The 21,080-nt window shown below is 40.3% G+C and overlaps 1 protein-coding gene and 1 long non-coding RNA gene across 3 annotated transcripts in view; one reads left to right on the top strand and one right to left on the bottom strand.

Annotated features, from left to right (window-relative positions):
* Positions 1 to 21,080, top strand: part of wnt9a (wingless-type MMTV integration site family, member 9A) — a 29,388-nt gene that overhangs the window by 2,024 nt on the left and 6,284 nt on the right. For both annotated transcript variants that reach the window (XM_024274312.2, XM_024274313.2), the window contains exons 2-3: positions 19,677 to 19,936; positions 20,740 to 21,002. In XM_024274312.2, coding sequence (XP_024130080.1) covers positions 19,677 to 19,936; positions 20,740 to 21,002 — 523 coding nt within the window. The remainder of the gene's footprint in view (positions 1 to 19,676; positions 19,937 to 20,739; positions 21,003 to 21,080) is intronic.
* On the bottom strand, positions 339 to 19,690 carry LOC118599960. The gene is made up of 3 exons (XR_004949517.1): positions 19,583 to 19,690; positions 9,901 to 10,006; positions 339 to 794 (listed from the first exon to the last, which is right to left on the bottom strand). It is a non-coding gene; the product is annotated as an uncharacterized LOC118599960 (long non-coding RNA).

The raw sequence follows: 21,080 nt of genomic DNA, 5'->3' as shown, positions 1-21,080 counted from the left end.
AATTAGTCAAAACAGCTAGCATGTAGCTGAAATATTAGCTAAACTCCAAAGCAAGAAATCTTAGTAAATGCCAAAATAGTCCAAAAAGTTAGCAGAATGCCAATTTTTAAAACTTTTTAACATAATTATGAATAATAAAAAGGCAGGAATATTATTCCAGAATAAATCAACGTAACTTTCAATATTTTACCCTTCATAAAAATACATTTTGTCAAATTCACACTAGTTAGAAATGAGCGCAAGATAACATCGGGCCATGAATAACAATAAAATAAAATGATCTGGAGGGCCGGATCCGGCCCCCGGGCCTCGACTTTGACACATGTGCTCCAAGGGGCCTTTCATTCTAGCATGTTAGTCCTGTTGGGGGGCATTGTTCTGTCCAACAGGACTTTGGTTTGGAACCACTGGAGCAAATATATGTAAACCAGATTGTTCTAATCCCGCACAAACTGGATGATGGAAAGGCTCCGTGACACCTGAAAAAGGTGGAGGCGCGCTGGGCCTCCGCCGAAGAAGCATCGTCATCTGTAACGCTCACACATGCCAAGACGTTTCTCTGTTTGGCTTTGAGTTTCCGCGGAGGTCTAAAAGCTGATGAACAAGTGTGACCCCGCTGACTCGACTCCCGAGTTGTTGCTACGTCGTCCTTGGCAGGCGTTTTTCATTTTTTTTTATTCAAAGTACCGTGCCAGATTGTGTAGACGTGATGCGCGTTCACCTGGCTTGAGTTCTCCTGTCAGCCTGCTCTCTGTCTGCGGCCTGAAACATCGTGATCCTTCAGATTTATCCTCCTGCGGTCCAGAGAGCGGCCCGTATGAATGTGTGTCAGTGAATGATTTAGACCTGCAGCTGAGGAACATGAAACACATCGCCTGCACAGGTGACACACACAGAGAATGTGACTGCCCCGTGGCCAGTTTCCCAGAAACTCGACACTGGTGACACTCCAGCTTTGACTGGAGGAGGGGGGGTGCACAAACACAAACCTGCTCAAATAAATATTCCATGAGCATGAGGCATCCTAGGGCCTCATGGGTACTGATTTACTTAAAATAGAGGGTCAATGTTGCATACCCAATTTCCAAAGTGCGGTGGAGCGTGAGTCTAACATAAACACAATCTCTCCTGCCCAAAGAGCGCCGCGCTCAGGGTGGGGTGGGATTCCTGGCGTAGTCCATCACCCGCTTAAATTGTCCCGCTTTGCCACCAGAATGCGGACGCTCATGCTTGTGCTCTGTTGTGGCAGGTGCCGGGCCGGCGGCAGGAATGTCTTTGAGTCAGAGGAGCTCGCTCATGAATTACAGCTTGATGAGATACTAAGTAAACGTTCAGGCCAGTGGATCTCCATCAGGGCTCAAAGTGCTCCACGAGGCATCTCAGTGGGTTTTAGAGAGCGTGTTGGTAACAGGCATGTCATTCTGTGGTCTTGTAAACTCTGAAGAATGTGTATCCTCAGTCTGAGTCAAGAGTTTGTTTTTATTTAGTTGGAGTGCGACATATACAGGAAGGCTGCCCACAATCATGCAAATAGGATTACCAATAATAGAGGCACCACAGCATCCCGGTGGGGGGGGGGTGATGGAAGCTGTCATCTCTTTCATCGCCGTCGTCGTTTAGATCGACGTTTGCCAGAAACCACCGGATAACAAATATGACGTCGGCATGCAGCCGCAGGAAACTTCAGCTTCTCTTTTGGTTTGCATCGACCTGGATTGTGTTTGTGAAAGAGCCGTCCTTCTTTTTGCGCTGCACAAAAATGTTACAATTTGTTTTTAAGTGGCTCCATGTAACCATTTCCTTTGGTTCCCTCCTGTCTTCTGGCCTCATGTGCGTGCTGGCGTCCCTGCAGTGGTTTGTGGGAAGCTTCTGGGTGATTACCACTCATTAGAAGAAGCAGAGCCAGTGTGGGCTTAGACTGGCGTTGCCTGGCAGACGGTGGTGGCAGGCTTCTCATTACTAGGCCTGAAGGACTGATTAGGCTTGACATACAGCGGGGTGGGGAGCACCATTGATAAAGGGATTTCCCAACTACATAGGATATCCTGTGGCCACGACCACACCTCAAATGGTATCGCTCCTGCAGGAGCTCAGCAGACTGGATTTACTGAGCTCTGGTTGTGTGGACGTATCGAGTAAACTGGAGGTTTACCTCGTGGATTTCCCCTCAAAATCGTTTGCATTTCTTTAAAAAGAAATTTCATATGTGAGAAAAACTGGTGGTTTCCAGCACTGCTCAATAGAAGTTTTGTTTTTAACTAAAAATTAAACCTGCTTTAGTCGTTGACTGTATATGAGAACTGGACTGAGTTACCCCTCCCCCCTGGCGTTCCAAACAGGAAGTATATGCCGGCTCCAAGAAGCTAGCATCCTATAGCAAGGGTGTCAAAATCAGTCGGACAGACCTTTGGTCACGGGCCGAACAGAATAAACTACATTTTAAAACTTTAAAAATGTAACTTTTTAACATAAGTATGAATTATAAAAATACAGGAATATTATTCCAGAATAAATCAACTTAAACCTTAAATAACTTTCAAAGTTTTACTCTCTATAAAAATATAATTTGTAAAAATTATACAAGTTAGAAATTAGTACAAGATAATATCCGTCCATTAATAACAATGAATTGATCTGGAGGGCCGAATATAATTACCCGGAGGGCCGGATCCGGCCCCCGGGCCTTAACTTTGAAACATGTGTCCTATAGACTTGTATAGAACAGGGGTCGCCAAACTTCTTCTTGTGAGGGCCACATAACTGTTTTCTTCTCTGATGGGGGGACGGGTCGGTTTGTAGGCTAACAGAAAAAGTGTAACAATCACAGCCTAAACGTAAAGATTTATGGTTTTCCAGAAAGCCACACATCCAAATTTTAAATTATTCATTTCTGTAACCTTCACTGAAAAAATAATGCTATAACATTTTAAAAAACCTAGATATATAGCGTTATGTTAGGTTCTTTCGACCTAAAACATCATAATAAACACAAGAGAGGAGGAAGTCAAAGTCAGTTCCTTTAATCACTCGCGAGGAGAACGATCAGAGACGTGCACAGTTACACCGCTCCGAAGCGCTCTGATGCACGCTCTGTCGTCTCAACATTTATACAGCGGTTATGCCCTAGCTGCACAATCATGTTCTTGATAACAGATAAGCACTCGTAAGAAAATCATCAACGTTAAACACATCTGTTCTGCTTAGTCTGGATCAGTTCCTCATCAGTGGATGTTCTTGTTCAAGGTGTTGTCCTTATTTGATATCTTGTGGTTGGAGAGCCGCAGAGCCCTGCAGCCCTCTGCACGCTGTCTGGACTTCTGCAAACAGTGAGTCACACAGAGCAGAACACTTCACACAGTAAATGTCTCAAATGATAAAGTAGCATAGTTGATAAGAAAAGATAAACTTAAGTAAATGGTGTATAGATGATAAAATATGTACAATTATTCCATCACGTTACCTGCGATAGATTAATAGCTGAAGATGGTTAAATTGATAGCTAAAAACACTGAAGCTGAAATGCTGAAGCTGAAAGCTAGCTAAAATATTAGCAAAATAGTCGAAAAAACTGAAGAAATTCTAATTTAGCCAACATAGCTAGCATGTAGCTGAAAAAATAGCTAAACTTTAAAATAGCCCCAAAAAACTGAAAAAAGAGCTTACATTAGCCAAAACAGCTAGCATGTAGCTGAAATTTTAGCCGAATCCCAAATTAGCCTAAAAAAACTAGAAAAATGTCTAATTTAGCCGAAAGTATTAGCTAAACTCCGAATTAGCATGAAAAACTGAAAAAAAAATAAATTAGCCAAAACGGCTAGCATGCAGCTGAACTATTAGCTAAATGCCAAATTATCCTAAAAAACTGAAAAAAGGACTAATTTAGCCAAAACAGTTTGGGGGCCGGGCCAAATGTGGAGGAGAGTCGGATCCGCAGTAGAGAAATGAACGGCTATTAATCAGTTTGTCAGAATAACCATTGTTGCTCTCTTACCTTTTTTTTCTCAAAAATGTCATGATTATTTTTCACATGAAAGTAGGTGCCCACGTCAAAAATTTAAGCTGTTTGACAGACTTTGTGTAGCCTTAGTGGTAGTTGTGCGACCTTCCAACAAGCTCTCTCCTGATTAGTGAACTGGTTTCCACAATGTTGACCAACTCAGACCAATCACCGCTCACTGGTTCCAGCTAGGGCTTCCTCGATTAGTCGATTAAAATAGTCGACGACTAATTTAATAGTTGATTAGTCGTTACTATGGAGTCAGAGTTTAGTAAAGTTAAAAGTTATATTGGCATTCTGCTAGCTTTTTGGACTATTTTGGCATTTATTAAGGTTTTTTAGGCTATTTTGGAGTTTAGCTAATATTTCGGCTACATGCTAGCTACATTGGCTAACTTAAGATTTTTTCAGTTTTTTACCCTAATTTGGAGTTTAGCTCATTTCAAGCTGCATGCTAGCTGTTTTGGCTAATTTTTTTCAGCTTTTTAGGCTAATTTGGCATTTAACTAATATTTTAGCTGGCTATCAGCTTCAGTGTTTTTAGCTATCAATTTCAGCATCTTCAGCAGCCAAATTCAGCTTACAACATTTACACTAGCATCATCACAGGTAATGCTATATATCCAGTTTTTAGTTGGTTTTAAAGCTTATGATGACCCGATTAGTCGACTAATCAGAATAAAATAATCAGTGATTAGTCGACTATTAAAATAATCGTTTGTGGCAGCACTAGTTCCAACATGGCGGCATCTATGTCACAAAAAAATGGCGACTGAACTGGCATCATTTGGTTGGAGCTGGAAACAAGTCATTTTTTATGGGTGATGTCACACTCGAATTCTCATAGTGTACAGCCAATGACTTCCATAGAAACGGCTGAACCCTTTGATGTTGTTAGTGGAGCTTTTAAACTTCTAAAACATATTGATTGCACCCAGTCAGAATCTTGTTTGTGTCAGCATATGTTCCGATAAGTATATTCAAATCTTATTTTTAGACAGTGGGTTACTTTGGCTGTTGAGTTGGGCCATCTATAATGACCTTTTAACCCCTACAGGTCACTTAACCCTTTAACATGGGAGCCTTGGATCCAGTGATGACATTCTTTGATTTACGCTTTAAAGGTTTACACCGTTATCACTGGACAAACAAAGTGTTGACGTCCCCAAAAGAAAATGCCTTACATCCGACTCTCGCTAAATCAGGCCAAACCACTGCTTCCTGATGCTGGCACCGGTTATTCTGAGTAATTACTGTCTATTTCTCAAAAGAAGTCTTTGAGATTTCGACCTTCTTGGAACCAGCAGGTACTTCCTGTTTGAAACATAGGAGGGGAGGGGTTGAGATGTCCAGTGAATATATATATATATAGTCGATGCTTTGCACAAGTAATGTTCTAATGGACTCTGAAGTGGAGAAAAGCAGTTTTACGCTGATATGAAACACTTTATAGTAGAGAAATGTTTATGCAATCAATGTAAATCAGCTGATTTTGATGCAGAGATAAGCCAGTATTCTTTACAATAGAATACAGTAGATTTGATTTAATTACTAGTGGTGTAACGATTCATTTTAACAACAATTCAATATTTGTGGTTCCCGATTCACTTTTGATTTGGGTTCATTTTGAACAATCTGATTCACCGACCTAAAAGTGATCGAGGACATCTTTATCCAAAACTTAATGTCTGACGTTTTGGTCTCCTAAAGTTCAGCCCACTCTTGTTTTTCCCACATCAAAATGAAGCAAAGGGAACATTATTAGAACATTCTACCACACTGTGGTTTCCATCATATTCAAACTGCTGCCATCACATGTGTGTCTTTTATTTCCAAGTTCAAAATTCATTTTATTGATTGTCAAATAAAACATCTCGAATGCGCCCTATGGTTGATGATCTAGCGGTTACTACAGTAGTAACTCATATGGGATTATCCTGTGGTGGTACAGAAGATTTATGATTGTTTGGCTGTCAAAATGACTTGCTCGAGTCCAAGTGTCATCACTGTGCAGAGGAGACCGCAACAACAAGACATTTTTGATGATGAAAGCGCTGCAGCCAGGGCCTAACTCCAACAGTCAGCTGAGCGCTTAGAAATGATCAAATGAATTTCCCATCAAAGCAAAGGATTGTTGGCCACAGAGCAAACATATAATGACCTTTGCAGATGGATTTGGAGACATTTCCAAAACAGGAAAACTAATATGGAGTCAAGATGCTGTTTAGTGGTGAAGCATTGATGGGATGAGGCTTGTTAGTGACCACTTTTTCCTTATGTTCTTCATGCGTGACCACAAGGAAATCTCTTTTTCTCGAGACGTTCAAGAGAATGACTAGACATTTCTAAGGTGTTGTTAGGAAGGTTAGCTGTCAGATCATCTTTAGGACGTCTCCGTTTGTAAAAGTTGACCTGACACGAACCCAAATGTGCTACAACACGTGTGTCAAAGTCAAGGCCCGGGGGCCGGATCCGGCCCTCCAGGTAATTTTAGTTTATTGTTATTAATGGCCTGATGTTATCTTGCGCTTATTTTTAACTCATATAATTTTGACAAAATATATTTTTTTGGAGAGTAAAATACTGGAAGTTATTTAAGGTTTATTATTCATAATTATGTTATAAAGTTACGATTTACAAGTTTTAAAAATTGCCAGTCTGTTAGCTTAATTTTTGTATTTACAAGGATTTTTTAGGCTATTTTCAAGTTTAGCTAATATTTCAGCTACACCCGAGTGGTCTTGGCTAATTTAGGCATTTTTTAAATTGTTTAGGCTGTTTTGGAGTTTAGCTAATATTTCAGCTACATGCTAGCTCTTTTGGCTAATCTTTTTTTTTGTTTGTTTGTTTGTTTTTTTAATTTTTTTTAGGCTGTTTTTGGAGTTTAGCTAATATTTCAGCTACATCCGAGTGGTCTTGGCTAATTAAGGCTTTTTAATTTATTTTTTTATGCTGTTTATGGAGTTTAACTAATATTTCAGCTATTTGCTAGGTGTGTTGTTAATTAAGGCTTTTTTACATTTTTCTGGCTGTCTTTGGAGTTTATTTCATTTCAGCTTCATGGTTGTTGATCTGGCTAATTTTGTTTTTTATTTTTTAGGAGTCAAGCTAATATTTACATACTAACTGTTTTGTCTAATTTAGGCTTTTTAAAAAAATGTAAGCTATTTTGAAGTTTAACTCTTTTCAGCTACAAGCTAGCTGTTTTAGCTAACCTGAGTGTTTTTTGGCATTTAACTAATATTTAAGCTGGCTTTCACCTTCAGCCGCTTCAGTGTTTTCAGCTTCATCATTTTTAGCTATCAATTTCAGCATCTTCAGCCACTGTCACTAGCATCTAAACCGCCAAATTCAGCTTACAGCATTCACACTAGCATAATTTCAGGTAAGGCTATTCAACTAATTCATAATTATGTTAACAATGTTTTATAAGTTTTAACAATGTAGTTTTAGAGCGTTCGATACACAAGGTGTGTTTTGGATTTTGGCCCCCTGTCCGATTGAGTTTGACGCCCCTGTGTTACAACAATCTCTCGTTTGCCTCTAAGGCAGAGGTATCCGTAAGAGCTGAGCATTAGTTTGGGAAGGAACACAAAAACACATCTATCACACATGCAGGAACGAATCGGCACATGAGGCAGACAGATGAAAAGGCTGGAGCAACCATCAACCTGGAGGAAGGATGGATGTTGCTTCATCCATCATAAAATAATTGAGTGAAACTCCTCCACTTCAGGTGTTGTGTGAAGTGCACCCACCTGCACTGATGTCACTTCAGGTAAACTGTTTTTTTTCTGTTTACTGTAACATCATATTGACTCAAAATGAATCCAGATGGATTTTTGAAGCATGTAGCCTTTTGGACACAAAGAATAATCTTCTCTGTATGTGAGTAGGGATTAAACAAAAGTCCTGTCAGATCTCAGAACACACAAAACCTTCAGGTTTGTGTTGTATTTTCTGAAGGTTTGGCACCCAAACGTGTTTCAGAGATCATGTGTCCGGTTGTAGCCTGCAAAGACCTGGTTTACTCTGAGTTTTAAAATGAAACAGACGTGTTCTTTCACCAAACAAACAATCTGGTTCTCATGCCATCATGTGGAATCGGTAAGAACCTAGTACAGTGCGTGTGCCTGAAGGTGCCTGGTGTTGTCTGTGCGCTGGTACAGGCCTACTCTGTGCCACGGCGTGCGCTAGATCAGGAGAGTCATGTGTACGCTGCTGCACGCCCGATCTGTGCCAGTCACACAGTGACTACAACTGAGCTGCTGACCACGAAGCCTCGAGTTCTCACATAGCAGTTAAACCTCTTACTCTGCCCCGTACTCCTAAAGCCAGATCCCTGGAGCGCCACTTCTTGTGTTCGTTGCAGTTTTCACACAAGTTTGAGGACTGATTTAGCATTTTAAAGCATTAAAAAAGACAGATATTTTGGAATTGATTCATATTGTACCACATCATTTAAAGTCCCCCTGTGACATATATTTTTAATTAAGAAAAAAACATTCCCAGTACTGCTTTAATTATAATTAATACGTTTTAAAAAAAAAAGCATTTGTCATGTTAATCTAAAGCTTCCATTTCCAAAATCTCCTCTGAGGGGGCGTGGCTTTTGGAGTTGAGCTGAGTAGTCTGATATGATAGCTCTGTGTCTCACTAGTGTAAATCTTCATCGCTGCTCCATAAAAATGTCCATCAATATGGTTCTGATCCGGATGTCAGCTGGACGAGGAAGTGAAGATCTTCATGGACAGAACTTCCTCCAAAATCCTGATTCTTTCTCCTTCCAGTTCACCAAAGACTCTTTTAGCTAATTCTCCAATGTTTATTGACTGTGATCAATACATTCAATCATTGGTTTCTCAGAGTTCTTGATAAAATAATCAAAGCTAACATCAAAATGCTCTTTCATTGATTTACAATCCTTTCCAACTGCGGTCAAATGAGCCGCCGTTCACATTTCCGTGGTCACATCAAGAAGCTCCGTGGAGTCTGGTGGAGATTTTCCAGCGTTCTCAGTCCTGCTACCGTAAGTATTGGATGAAACTCACACCAAAAATCCAGTGATGCTGATTTGACCACAGAAATGTGAACGGCGGCTCATTTGACTGCAGTCAATGTGAAGATACCATCTTCTCTTCTCCAGAACCTGAACTAGACACTAGGAACAGATGAGGGTTTAGTGCATGTGCAGCAGAGCTGTTGATGGAAAGAAGATCATTCATTCAAACAGATTGACAACAATTCAAAAGGAATCGAAACGATTTATCATTACATTTGTTCTGTTTCATAAGAAAAATGCCATGTTAAAACTCCTAAAACTGGATTTTCCTCGACTCTAAACATGTCAAAGGGATCTTTCACTTCATGGGAGTAGTCCAACATGCTCTGTGTGGGTTGTTAATGACCAGACAGGACAGCAGATGACATAACTTTGTGTCATATCCTGTTAGCTCATACTAGATAGCGCACTTCCCTTCAGCACTGTGAAAAGCTGCGTTTCTTGATGCCGTTCGGCATTCCCACTGGAGGCACATTACTCAACAAAAAATGACTTATCCAGTCTGGTACCATTTGGAAAACAAATACTTGCTGCAGTACTTTAGCTTTTTTGGGAGTACTGGCTCAACCCTGAGTACCGGTAACCCAATCTAAGCCTTTTTGCCTCTTTGTTTATTTTAAATATTTGTGGAATTAAAAGTATCAGAGGGAAGAAAATGTGTGCAGTGCTGGGTTTCCTCTCCGCGAAGGTGAACAACGGTCTGGGGTCTCCCTGGAGCGGAGACATTTGACACTGATTCAGCGTTTCTTCACTTATTCAAGTGTAGGCTGTGGAGCACATTGTCAGCCATAACTAGAGCGGACCTGAGGGAAAACACCACACATGCTCACATTCCTACTACCTTTGGCACGGATTGGGCTCCGATACACCAGATGGGACTTGGGCAGGGTGGTCTGAAGTTCATCCAACTTTTCTGAGAAAAGTATACAACTCCCTCCTTTTAAATGCTGTGAAAGCAGAAGGAAAAAAAATTAATAGAAAGAAAAGTAAATCGGCACTGACAAATGTAATTTCCCAAAGAAACCCAGGTTTAATTTAATGATTAATACTTTTGTTTTTCTTAATTGCTCACACATTCGTCCGAGACAGCTGAACCGTTCCAGGACACATGTCCAAATCTGTCATTGTGTTGTGTACTTTATGTTCGCGGAGAGTGGTGGTTTTGTCTGGAGGAGGCTTTGTTTTAAGCCAACAGCTGGGTCAAATGATTGACATCTGTTTAGAGTAATTGACCGGTGGGAATAGGGGAAGTTCGGCGAGAAGGGAAAAAGGCGGAGGGGGTTGGTTGGGATCTAGACGACACTTAGACCACACAACCTGCAAGTTCAGGCTGATGGAGAAATTGTGGCTTTTGTGCTTTTTTTTCTGCCTGGGCGCGTTCAGCCATGACAGACTCTTGTAGATGTTGACTTAAGGTTGTTTGAGCTCGTACACACTTGTGTATGCTGCGTACTCAAATGAGCTGAACACTAGAAAAATGGACAAAGTTGAAAATAAAAAAGCAAGTCTGTAAGGAATTTAATATTATTTTTGTCTTAAATTAACACAATCTCAGTTTTAATAAATTGGTGCACAGAAATCGATCTATCATTTGTTAGATATAGGATTATTCATGTTCAAATTTGGACTTTTTTTTCGTATTAACTAGTTCTGTGAACATTTACGCGTTAACACATGCGATTAATAAAAAAGAATTGACGCGTTAATTTGTATTAACACAAATTAACCTAAGAAATAGACCTTTGCTTTAACTCTGCGGTTCAGGCTTCCACGATGTGCGCTAAAACATTTTGTCCCGCTTATACCAAGGTCACGTACAAAAGAAATAAATATTCAACCAGTTTTAAGTACTTTATACTCGCTATTTTTGTGGCTTAGATCGCTTTTTCACACAAAAGCAACCATTTGATCCATGGTCCAGTGATATAATAAATTTTACCAGTTAAAATGCGATTAATCGCGATTAATCCCAACATAAGAGTGCGATTAATCAGATTTTATTGTTTTTTTTTTAATTGATTGACAGCAATATTTAAAAATAAATGTTTTAAATGTAGAGTTTCGCAGATAATAAGTGGTTGGCAAATAAAAATTATAGCGATTAATCACGATTAATTTTTTCCAGGTTTGCGATTAATTAGTTAATTTTTTAAAATCGATTCCCGGCCCTAGTATTAACACATACATTTTATTGTTTGGTGCAGCTCACTCTTTCACCCATTTGTCCCCAAGGACAGTTATATTTAACTATTTACATTCCAGACTAATGAAGATCTCACAGCGGAGGGTCACGTCCAGGACGGCGGTCTGAAGCCGAAGAGGGAGTGATGACGGTGAAGTTTAGAGCTAGTCAATGATTTCCTCAAGGGATCGACACCGAGGCTCCACCGCACCAAATGAGGCGTTTTCACTGAACCCGCTGCATTGGAAAATGTATATATAGTAGATGTCATGGGCAATGGGAGGTGCTGACAGGTAGAAAGAAGGGCCCAAACAAACTCCAGTGTTGCTAAGTGAAAGACAGTGGAGGAGGTGCGGCGTGCGGATAGGTCAGCGGCGTCTGCGAGGAGTGTGTACAGGCGAGTGTGTGAATGGAAAAATCAAAGCTGAGCAAACATCAGCATTAATCCAGATTCACATCGGACAATAATAAGTTTTATATGCTGGTGTTATACTCCGTGTGTGTAATTAGTGTTGCTGTGCCAACACCTCAAACAAAAATACCTTAAAAAAAGCCAGACTTGATGTGAAAACATGTTTGTCTTCATTAATGATGATGGACGCATTTCATTATGGAGCATGTGCAACTTGAATACAATGGTATTCAACTGATAGCTCTACTATTAGAGATAAAATTGCATTTTGAAACAAATCAAGATAAATTATGTTTTAATTCACAAAAACTTTCAAATTTGCTCAATTAAACTTTTTTTATTCTGTCTGACACAATTCTTGGACAGAGGATCTGTTTGGATGAATTGATTATATCCTAATTTTTGAGTCACTGGCATCTTTGAATTAATATTAAATGACATTGAATACAAAAAGTACTTTCTTAAATTGTGCAAAAAAATATCTTCCTTTTATTTTTGAGTAGGAATTGTTGGTAAATTGGAGATTTTTGCCTTAAAAAAAACTTAATTTGACATAAAAATATTTAGAAACAAATAAATTAAGTGTTTTATGTGCATTAAAAACCATTAAATAACTGAATGGATTAATGCTTGATTCTGATTGGCTAAAGGTTCTCCATTAAACAATGATGCCAAAAAAGAACCAGAATGTTCTATATTATTGGCCAGTTGGTAACCAGAACAGCATAAACTTCGAACATAGGTGGACAAACATTATTCCACAGGTTATCATAACATCAAATGATTCTATGAGGAACATGGTAGGATCTCTATCACATATAACGAAATAATACCATGACCACTTTGATTTTAAATGGTTTATTGTCTGTTTTCCTTACTTTATTTTATAAATTCAATATTACACATTTTTAAATTGCGCTCATAGTGGATATTTTTTGCAATAAAAGGAAATTTAAACAAACTTTAGTTTCATTGTCCGGACAAACAAGTGAACTTTCCCTCTGAAATGATGCTTTGGATCACTTAACATGTATTTTAGCTCTTATGCTAATTTATTCGGCTGGTTAGTTTTCATAAATCAACTGGAGCAGATCAAGAGGCAGATTCTATTGCCGTTACCATGACAACACAACACATCCTCGAACCAAATTGTCTATTTTTTTTTGAAAAATTATTAAAATGTAAAAAATGACAAAGTATTAATATTGATTTAATATTTATTTCTTTCACAAGTGAGAATATTTTAAGTGAGATAATGCCCTTTGAGGTGTCCATTATTGGAAATTTTAAATTTTTTCTTTAACCTCATGGATTCTCCCCATCCCGACATTTATCCCTCCAAGTGGAGAGAAAGGGGAAAAAATAATAGTCTTTAAATTTATACGTTACTACCGCTTTAAGTTAGTCTTTTGTATTTTTAACATGTTCTTGTAGCATTTTTCATGTATAAAAGAATTTACAATTAAAACTGCATTTCTGAATATTTCTTAATTCAAATCATTGAATTAGGAAACCAGATGCTTGAAAAAGCTCAGACTAATGACGCAGCGGCTGAAATGGGCGTGGCCAAGTCTCCCCACGACCCGCTCACGCTCAGGTGTGGGAGACACAAGTGTGTAGCCAAGTGGGATTCTGGGTCAAAACTGTTTTCTTTTTGTTTTTCTGGCTGCTAACGTTAGCTTGAGGCTATAAACTCTCGTGTGAGCGCGCAAATATAGCTCTCTACAATAGGGAGGGGGAGGGGCGGGTTACAATGTGTGTCAACAGTCCCGCCCACAACCCAGAATAGTATTTTTAAGGAGGTACCACTGCTATGCATAAAATATGTCTTCAAAAACAACAAAGGTTTTTTTTTTATTTTTGCAAAAAAAAACTTCATAATGATAATAAAAGGTAACCGGGAACGATTTCACAAAGTGAAAGAAATTCAATTCTCCAGCTTGCCTTAAGTCCGGAAGGGTCCTCCTTAAAAAGAAAAACCTTTCAGACACCATTGCAGCTTCAAATGTCCGTACAATTTGAGCAAAGGGGAGGAGCCAAAGGGGTAGGGAAGCTATTTGGTTCAGACTTAGTGTTGCATGGTTCACGGCCCCATCTTGTTGGACATTATCTATTACTTGTTTTAGTGAGTTTGGAAAAACAGAACGACTTTTTATCACAAAAACACTCACAAACACAATCCAATCTGCAATGTCAGAATACACTGAAATTAGAAACTGCTTTAAACTTGAAAGATTTTGAAGGAATTCCACATCACTGCGACAGGATTTTTGTTTTTCAGCTCTTTACTCTTCATTATTTCCCCATCCAAGCGCTTGATGGAGAGCATGGTGACAGAGTCTGACACTTTGTAGTGTATTAGGCTGTCATTGAGGAGTGTGAGACAAAATCTCACTTTGTTTTTCCAAGTTAAATCCGTCATTTTCAGGAAAAACCAGGGACGGCTTCCCTCAATGATTCCCTCATCTACATTTCTCTTTTTGACCCATTTTTCATGACTAAGACACTCAACAGATTTCCAGTTATTTTGCCCTCTAAGTGAGTTGAATGAGTTCATTTTTGGAGAAAGCAGCAGATTGACATCTTTTAGCGCATCAGCGTTCAGGAATGTTTGACCTTTGGTTTTAGTTTTTTCGGTGACAGCAGGAGTCCCATCCAGTAACACCCTTTATTTCAAACAGTGACTTTAGAATTAAGCTGAAACCTTTCGTCTCACAAATAATAAAGAGTAAAATGGTCTGGGTTTCTTAAATGTCATCTGCCGCTGTATTTGACAGAACAGGAGACTGGTAGATTAGAGGGATCTTCTCTGGTTAAGTATGTGTCTCTGCTTTCACTTTGCTTTCAGGCTGTTTTAGTCAGAAATATACATGTGTGCAAAAAGAAAAGTCTCAATAAGTTTGGTAGGATGCCAAAAATGACTAATATTTGTATTTTTTGTACTGAATTAATGTGAAAAGTGAGAGGTTTTAGATTTTTTTTGAACATCTAGTATTCCAATTCAAGGTGATATCAATATATATATGTATATTTTTTTAAAATACAGCCCTAACTAAGTTAAATATTTCAGCTTTCTACGGTTATTTTAAATGGTCGTAAAAAGGCGCGGCGTGCAGATTGCTCGCTGGCTTTGGAAATGTTGTGGAACAATGGTCAGTCACTTGTAACATGCTGGGTCAGCTGGTTTTGTTTATGTTGGAATGTTCTGCGTGTTTCCTTCACTTTGCTATCGGAGTGTACTTTAATAAGGCATGAAACAACTTCAAGCACATTTTTCTTCAGAGAAACATAGTTGTCTTGCGTTACAGAGCTCATTGCTCAGACCATACCTTTTTTTTTTTCTCTTTTCATTTCTGTGTTCTGAGCAAAACTCCTGTCAAGACACAACTTGCCAGGTTTCCATTTGAAACTCATTGCCATTAGACAAGAAAAAACTGGCAAACACACTTTTCTAAAAGGGAAAGCCTTTTACCCAATCTGCAAGCAGCTCCTCCCCGCCAAACTGTGACTGCCTGGACTCTCCACCAGGTTGTAAGTGTATTGTAAAACAAAGAATGTACTGGAGCATCATACACTCCAGCATCTGTGATCTATTAAGTTCCCTGATATGATGCTTAGAACTCGAGGGGAAACGCTTCAGTCAGTTATGGGACTTAATAAAATAAATCTTATGCGGGGGAACTCTTGTGACCTCCTGTTGGGGGCTGTGCTGAATATGAACGGTGACAGAGTCCTCTCTGCAAGGTTACAGTGATGGGGATTCCAGATCGGTTACTTCCTGTGTGGACATCCAGCAAGAATCACCACACAAAGTTTAGAAATTTGAACTTTTTTGGGTGTTTACTCGCAAGAGACGCCCTGTTCAAGTGGTGAGTCCATAAGGGGGTCAATGATGAACAAATTAAAACCCATTTTCAACTTAACTTATGAGGGTTTTGGCCTCAATCAAGCCATCCATTTTCTTCCACTCATCTGGGACTGGGTCAGTCTAAGGAAAGACATACACACTTCCATCTCCACGGCCACGTCCTCCAGCTCCTCTGGGGGGACCCCGCATACGAATTATTCCCCTATCCCTACGGCTTCTCAACACCCCTGCATTTACCAATTAAAAATGGGAAATACAGAAAAATAGTGTCTTGGAATTTGGACGTCACTGCTAATCGATTATGTTATCAATAGTTATCAGTAAGCTTCATTAGCGTAGAGCTGCTAGTGCTCGGAAATGCATTTTAGACACCCCTTTCCCTTTAAATGCCCCTTTGATTAAAGGGGTTGGGAGAAGCTGGAGGGGTAGGGGAAGAATTCAGATTTGGCCTAAAACAAAGACAGCCAGACTTCCGTCTCCTTGGCCACTTCCTCCAGCTCCTCTGAGGGGAACCTGAGGCGTTCCCAGGCCAGTTGGGAAACATAGGCTGAATCTAAATGTTCTCCTACCCCTACGGCTTCTCCTCCCAATCCCTTCAAACTGAGAGATGAGGAAAAATAGTCTATTCGAATTTGGACGTTACTGCCAATCGATGACGTCGTCAATAGTTGCCGGTAAGCGTCATTAGCGCACAGAAATACATTTCAGACACCCCTTTCCCTTCAAATGCCCCTTTTAATTGGAAGGGTTGGGAGAAGCTGGAAGAGTAGGAGACAAATTTGTATTCGGCCGAAGGAAAGACGGCCAGACTTCTCTCTCCCTGGCCACTTCCTCCTGCTCCTCTGGGGGGACCTTGAGATGTAGGCCAAATCCAAATTCTTCTCCTACCCCTACGGCTTCTCCTTACCCCTACATTTACCCCTTCAAACTGAGAGACAAGGAAAAATAGCGTCTTTTAATTTGGAGGTTACGGCCAATCGATGACCTCATCAATAGTCACTGGTCAGCAACGTTAGCACAGAGCTGCTAGCACTCACATATATTTCAGACCCCCTTTTCCCTTCAAATGTCCCTTTAATGGAGGGGTAGGGAGAAGCTGGAGGGGTAGGAGACTAATTTGGATTTGGCAAAGACGCCCAGACTTCCCTCTCCCCGGCCACTTCCTCCCCAAGGCCACTTGGGAGATGTAGCCTCTCCATCGTGTCCTGGGTCTTCCTTGGGGTCTCCACCTAGCGGGTCCTCCCTGAAACTAGGGCTGCCACGATTATTCGACTAATCGACGACTAATCGACTATTAAAATAGTCGACAACTATTTTGGTCGTCGATTAGTCGTTTTTTGTTTGTTTTTTCCTTGTTTTGATCTTAAAACTACGGTTCGCGCCTTCTATTGCGGGGGTCTTCCATTCTCTTTGTCACACATGCGCAGTGGTGCTAATCCGACGTCACAGGAAGTTCTCGGTAGTCTCATAACAACACGCTCGCTCGAAAATATGTGAAGCATAAGGAGAATAAAAGAGGAAAAAGTGTCAAATGTAATTTCTGCTAGACAGAACTTGTGTTCCATGAGAGCACGATGGCGATAAATGATCACCTGAAGATGAAGCATGTCGTGACGGACTTTGATCACGCTGAACAGAGAGCTTCGTCTAGCTAAGCTAACATCGCCGCTAACACAGCTAGCTCCGCCGCGGCTGTCATTACTGCGCTGTTTGGAGATGAACCAGAAGATCTGCAGCAGATCCGTGTCTACGGCGCTTCTGTCTGCATAGTGAACGTTTCATAATCTCCGCTCTTCTAACTTAACGCCGCGAGGACGGCGCGGATAACGAGTTTACACTGGAAATGAACCGCTCGTCCGGCTTCATTCAAATTCCGCGCCGCGATCACGTCGTTAAATTCGAAGAGCGGATTATGAAACGTTCACCGAGCAGACAGAGAGGCTGTGTGTCGGTACAGATCTGCAGCAGTTATGGAACGATTTAAAACTACGAGTCCCAGAAGTGAAGGAGCTCACCTAAAAGTCCAGAGCTAAATTTACAAGATTAGCATTACATTATCTGCATTAAGCTACAAGTAAATATAACCTAAAGTCACAAAACGACAACAAAAAGCAAAACAACCACAACATTAAAGAAGTATCACAGATTTAAGGGTTCTCCCCCAAACTGAAAATATGAAGCATCAGTCTGCGCATGTGCAGTGGATGTAGGTAGTGAAAGAAGTACTGATGTACATTCTAACATCCCCTGCTTTTCTCCCTTTTTTAAAAAATATAATTTTCTCCCTTTTTATTTATTTTCGTTGTTTCTATGGGCATCCTCAGGTTTTTTATGTATAGGAATATCTTGAGTTCAAAGATGTTATTAGTGTTTTGCTTTAATAAATGGACCTCAGTGAGCAAATATTTTGAGTGTGTTTATATCTGCAAATAGCTTTTAAAATACTTTGTACATGTTTTATTAAATATATGTTTTAAAGCTTTAAAAAAGAATTGCAGGGTTTTAAAGAGTTTTCTGTTGTTGATTCGGATTGCATTATTTGATTTAAGTCTTGTTTTAATACCAGAAACAAATGAAGGACAAAACCTGCATGATTCATCAAAAGATTAATAAACTATTGTCTTTATTTTAGGTAGAATATAGCTTACAGACCTCAAGTTTAAGGATAATAATGGTTAAGATGAATGTTTTACATCCAGTCGCCGCACGAACCGATTAGTCGACTAATCGAAAAAAATAATCGGAGATTAGTCGACTATTGAAATAATCGTTTGTGGCAGCCCTACCTGAAACACCTCCTCAGGAGGGTGTCCAGGAGACGCACCCAGACCAGACGCCTGAGCCACTTTGTTCCACCTGAGTATTGGAACAAAGATCGAGAGCTTTGGTTTCCGACTCGGCTCTCTCTTCGCCACAACGACTGCATAACAACGGGCGCCACTCCAACCCGCCTGTCAATCTCACGCTCCGATCTTCCCTAACTTGTGAACAAGACCCCAAGATACTTCAACTCCTCCACCCGGGGCATGAGCACTCCACCCACGCGGAGAGGACTATTGGAGGAATCTGGTGTAACCACCATCCCATTACATACCATATGACTCATAAATTGGTTAAACATTTTTCCTTTAATTTTGTTTCTTTTCACAAACTTTGAAAGAAATGTTTAATTTTTTCCTTTTAATGAGATACTAAATTAAGGTAATTTTGAAGCAGGAGTGGTTTGACGTATATTTGCATCAATAGACGTCTTGGATTTTAACTTTTACAAAAGAGAGGCGCTCAAAAAAGAAAAGAAAAGACACGTGGCTGCAAGAGCACTCCGGTTGGATTCTTGAGCTTTTGTGAGCTCTGTGAATCCATTTATTCTTCAGTTTCACTTTAGGGTGTAAAAGCGGCCAGAAATTGCACATAATGAGCGACTGCAGTGCCAATCCTGCCAGCTGGTGTGACCAAAATGGTCCCAGGCTGACAGTCATGTCCCCTGTGTGTGTTTACTAAAATAATGCCGTTTCCCCCATCACAACCTCAGAACACTGGTCGTTGGTTCTGCCAGCTATGTGGCAGTTTGGCGTGTTTTGTGCAAGCCTCCCTTAAATAAGCTGACAAAAAGAAGTACAAGTCTGCCACATGTACGCATGTTTGGAGTTGAAAACCTTCAGTTTTGACTGCAGATTTAAGGCCTTGAGGAATCCTTCTGTCTGACTGTGCTAGAATATGACTCAGGATAAAATGTTCAACCAAGTTGGCTACTGTTTTACACTTTCCTTTTCAAGGAGCTAAATATGTTAATGTATAACTTTCAAGTGTTGTCATTTTTCGACAAACGCTTTCTGAAAAAGTGGATCTCTTTCACGTCGGCTTTGACTTGGCTGCAGACACACACAGCCGTGGCGGGCGGCGGTTGATCTCAATCTTTAGCAAACGCTGCATTCCCCAGAACATTAACCGCCGGCCAGCTGAATTCATCTGAACATTAACCAAACTTTGGAGCAGCGTACACCCCAGCTGTGCTTCCTGTGCTGTTTGTGTAGTATATCTTTGCAGGTCTTATTGTTTACCCAGCAAGGTCAGCATCCTGTGCTCCACTAGGTGTATCCACTCGGCTCCCTCGGCTCTTGTTTCAACCGGCACATCTGTGTTCACTCTCTGCAGGCTGACAGGTAATGAGCCGCTGTCGATCTTGCCTCTGAACTCTCTACCGGAGGAGGTTACGGGCAGGGCCCACCACAAGCTGTGTGACCGTCTCAGACTGGAGAAGAAGCAGCGCAGGATGTGCAGACGAGACCCGGGCGTGGCGGATTCCTTGAGGGAGGCTATCCTCATGAGCGCCTTAGAATGTCAGCATCAATTCCGCTTCGAGAGGTGGAACTGCACCTTAGAGGGGCGTCACCGCGCCAACATCCTGAAAAGTGGTACGCTGAGCTTTCATTCTGCTCCCTTTAACTACCCATCAATATAAAATCAATTAAAAAAATGTGTTTATTTTTTGCTGCTTATTGCATAGGTCTGCAACTTTTAAGAGGCCAATTATTACAGAGCACAGCCCAGTACGTCCCCTTTTACTGTTATGATTAATATAATTAAACAGTTGTCTCTCTTTTTCTTTTTTTTTTGGCAGAAATGAAACATGAACACAGAGATAAAATTGCCATTTTCCCCAAAATAGTCATTTTTTTTCCTACAAAAACAAAACATTTTCTACAAAGTACTACATTTTGCCGACAAAACAATAATTTTTGGACAGAAAATACCAATTTGTGCCTACAAAATACAAATTTTTGCTCACAAAGTGCTATTTTGTTCCCCACAAAACAAATTTTTCAACAAAATACTCATTTGTGGATAAAAAAATACCAATTTGTATCAAAAATTGTGCCCATAAAATACTTATTTGTGCCACAAAATGCCATTTTTTTCCCACAAAAGACAAATTTATTCCTTCAAAACATTTAATTTGTCCCCACAAAATAATAATTTGTTCCCTAATAAATGTAATTGATCCCCAGAAAATAGGACTTATGCTTTCAACCTTTGACAGAGCCTTATATGAAGTCCTTTCAAAGTAAAAGACACCCAGTGTCACATAAAATTTTTGATGACACAATCAGTGTTTTTAGAAGTAAAATTGTGTTCTACCATCTGGTTGAGCAGGCAGTTAAAGGGTTAACAATCCTCCAGTTTCAGCCTCTCATTTGTGTCTGACCTGCTCTTCCAGGGTTTAAAGAGACGGCCTTTTTGTACGCCATATCCTCAGCGGGCTTGACACACGCCATCGCCAAAGCTTGCAGCGCGGGACGGATGGAGCGCTGCACGTGTGACGAAGCTCCGGATCTGGAAAACCGAGAAGCCTGGCAGTGGGGGGGCTGTGGGGACAACCTCAAATATGCTTACAAGTTTGTCAAAGACTTCCTGGGCAAACGCTCCAACAAGGACCCACGTGCACGCGTCGACATGCACAACACAAACGTGGGCATGAAGGTGAGGCACCTGATCTGCTGAATGAAAACTGTATTTTTATGTTCTTGAGGCATTTCTATGATGATACATGAAGATAAT

Source organism: Oryzias melastigma, linkage group LG17, assembly GCF_002922805.2.
Source record: "Oryzias melastigma strain HK-1 linkage group LG17, ASM292280v2, whole genome shotgun sequence".
NCBI lineage: Eukaryota > Metazoa > Chordata > Actinopteri > Beloniformes > Adrianichthyidae > Oryzias > Oryzias melastigma.
This window is presented reverse-complemented; position numbering and strand designations above follow the sequence as displayed.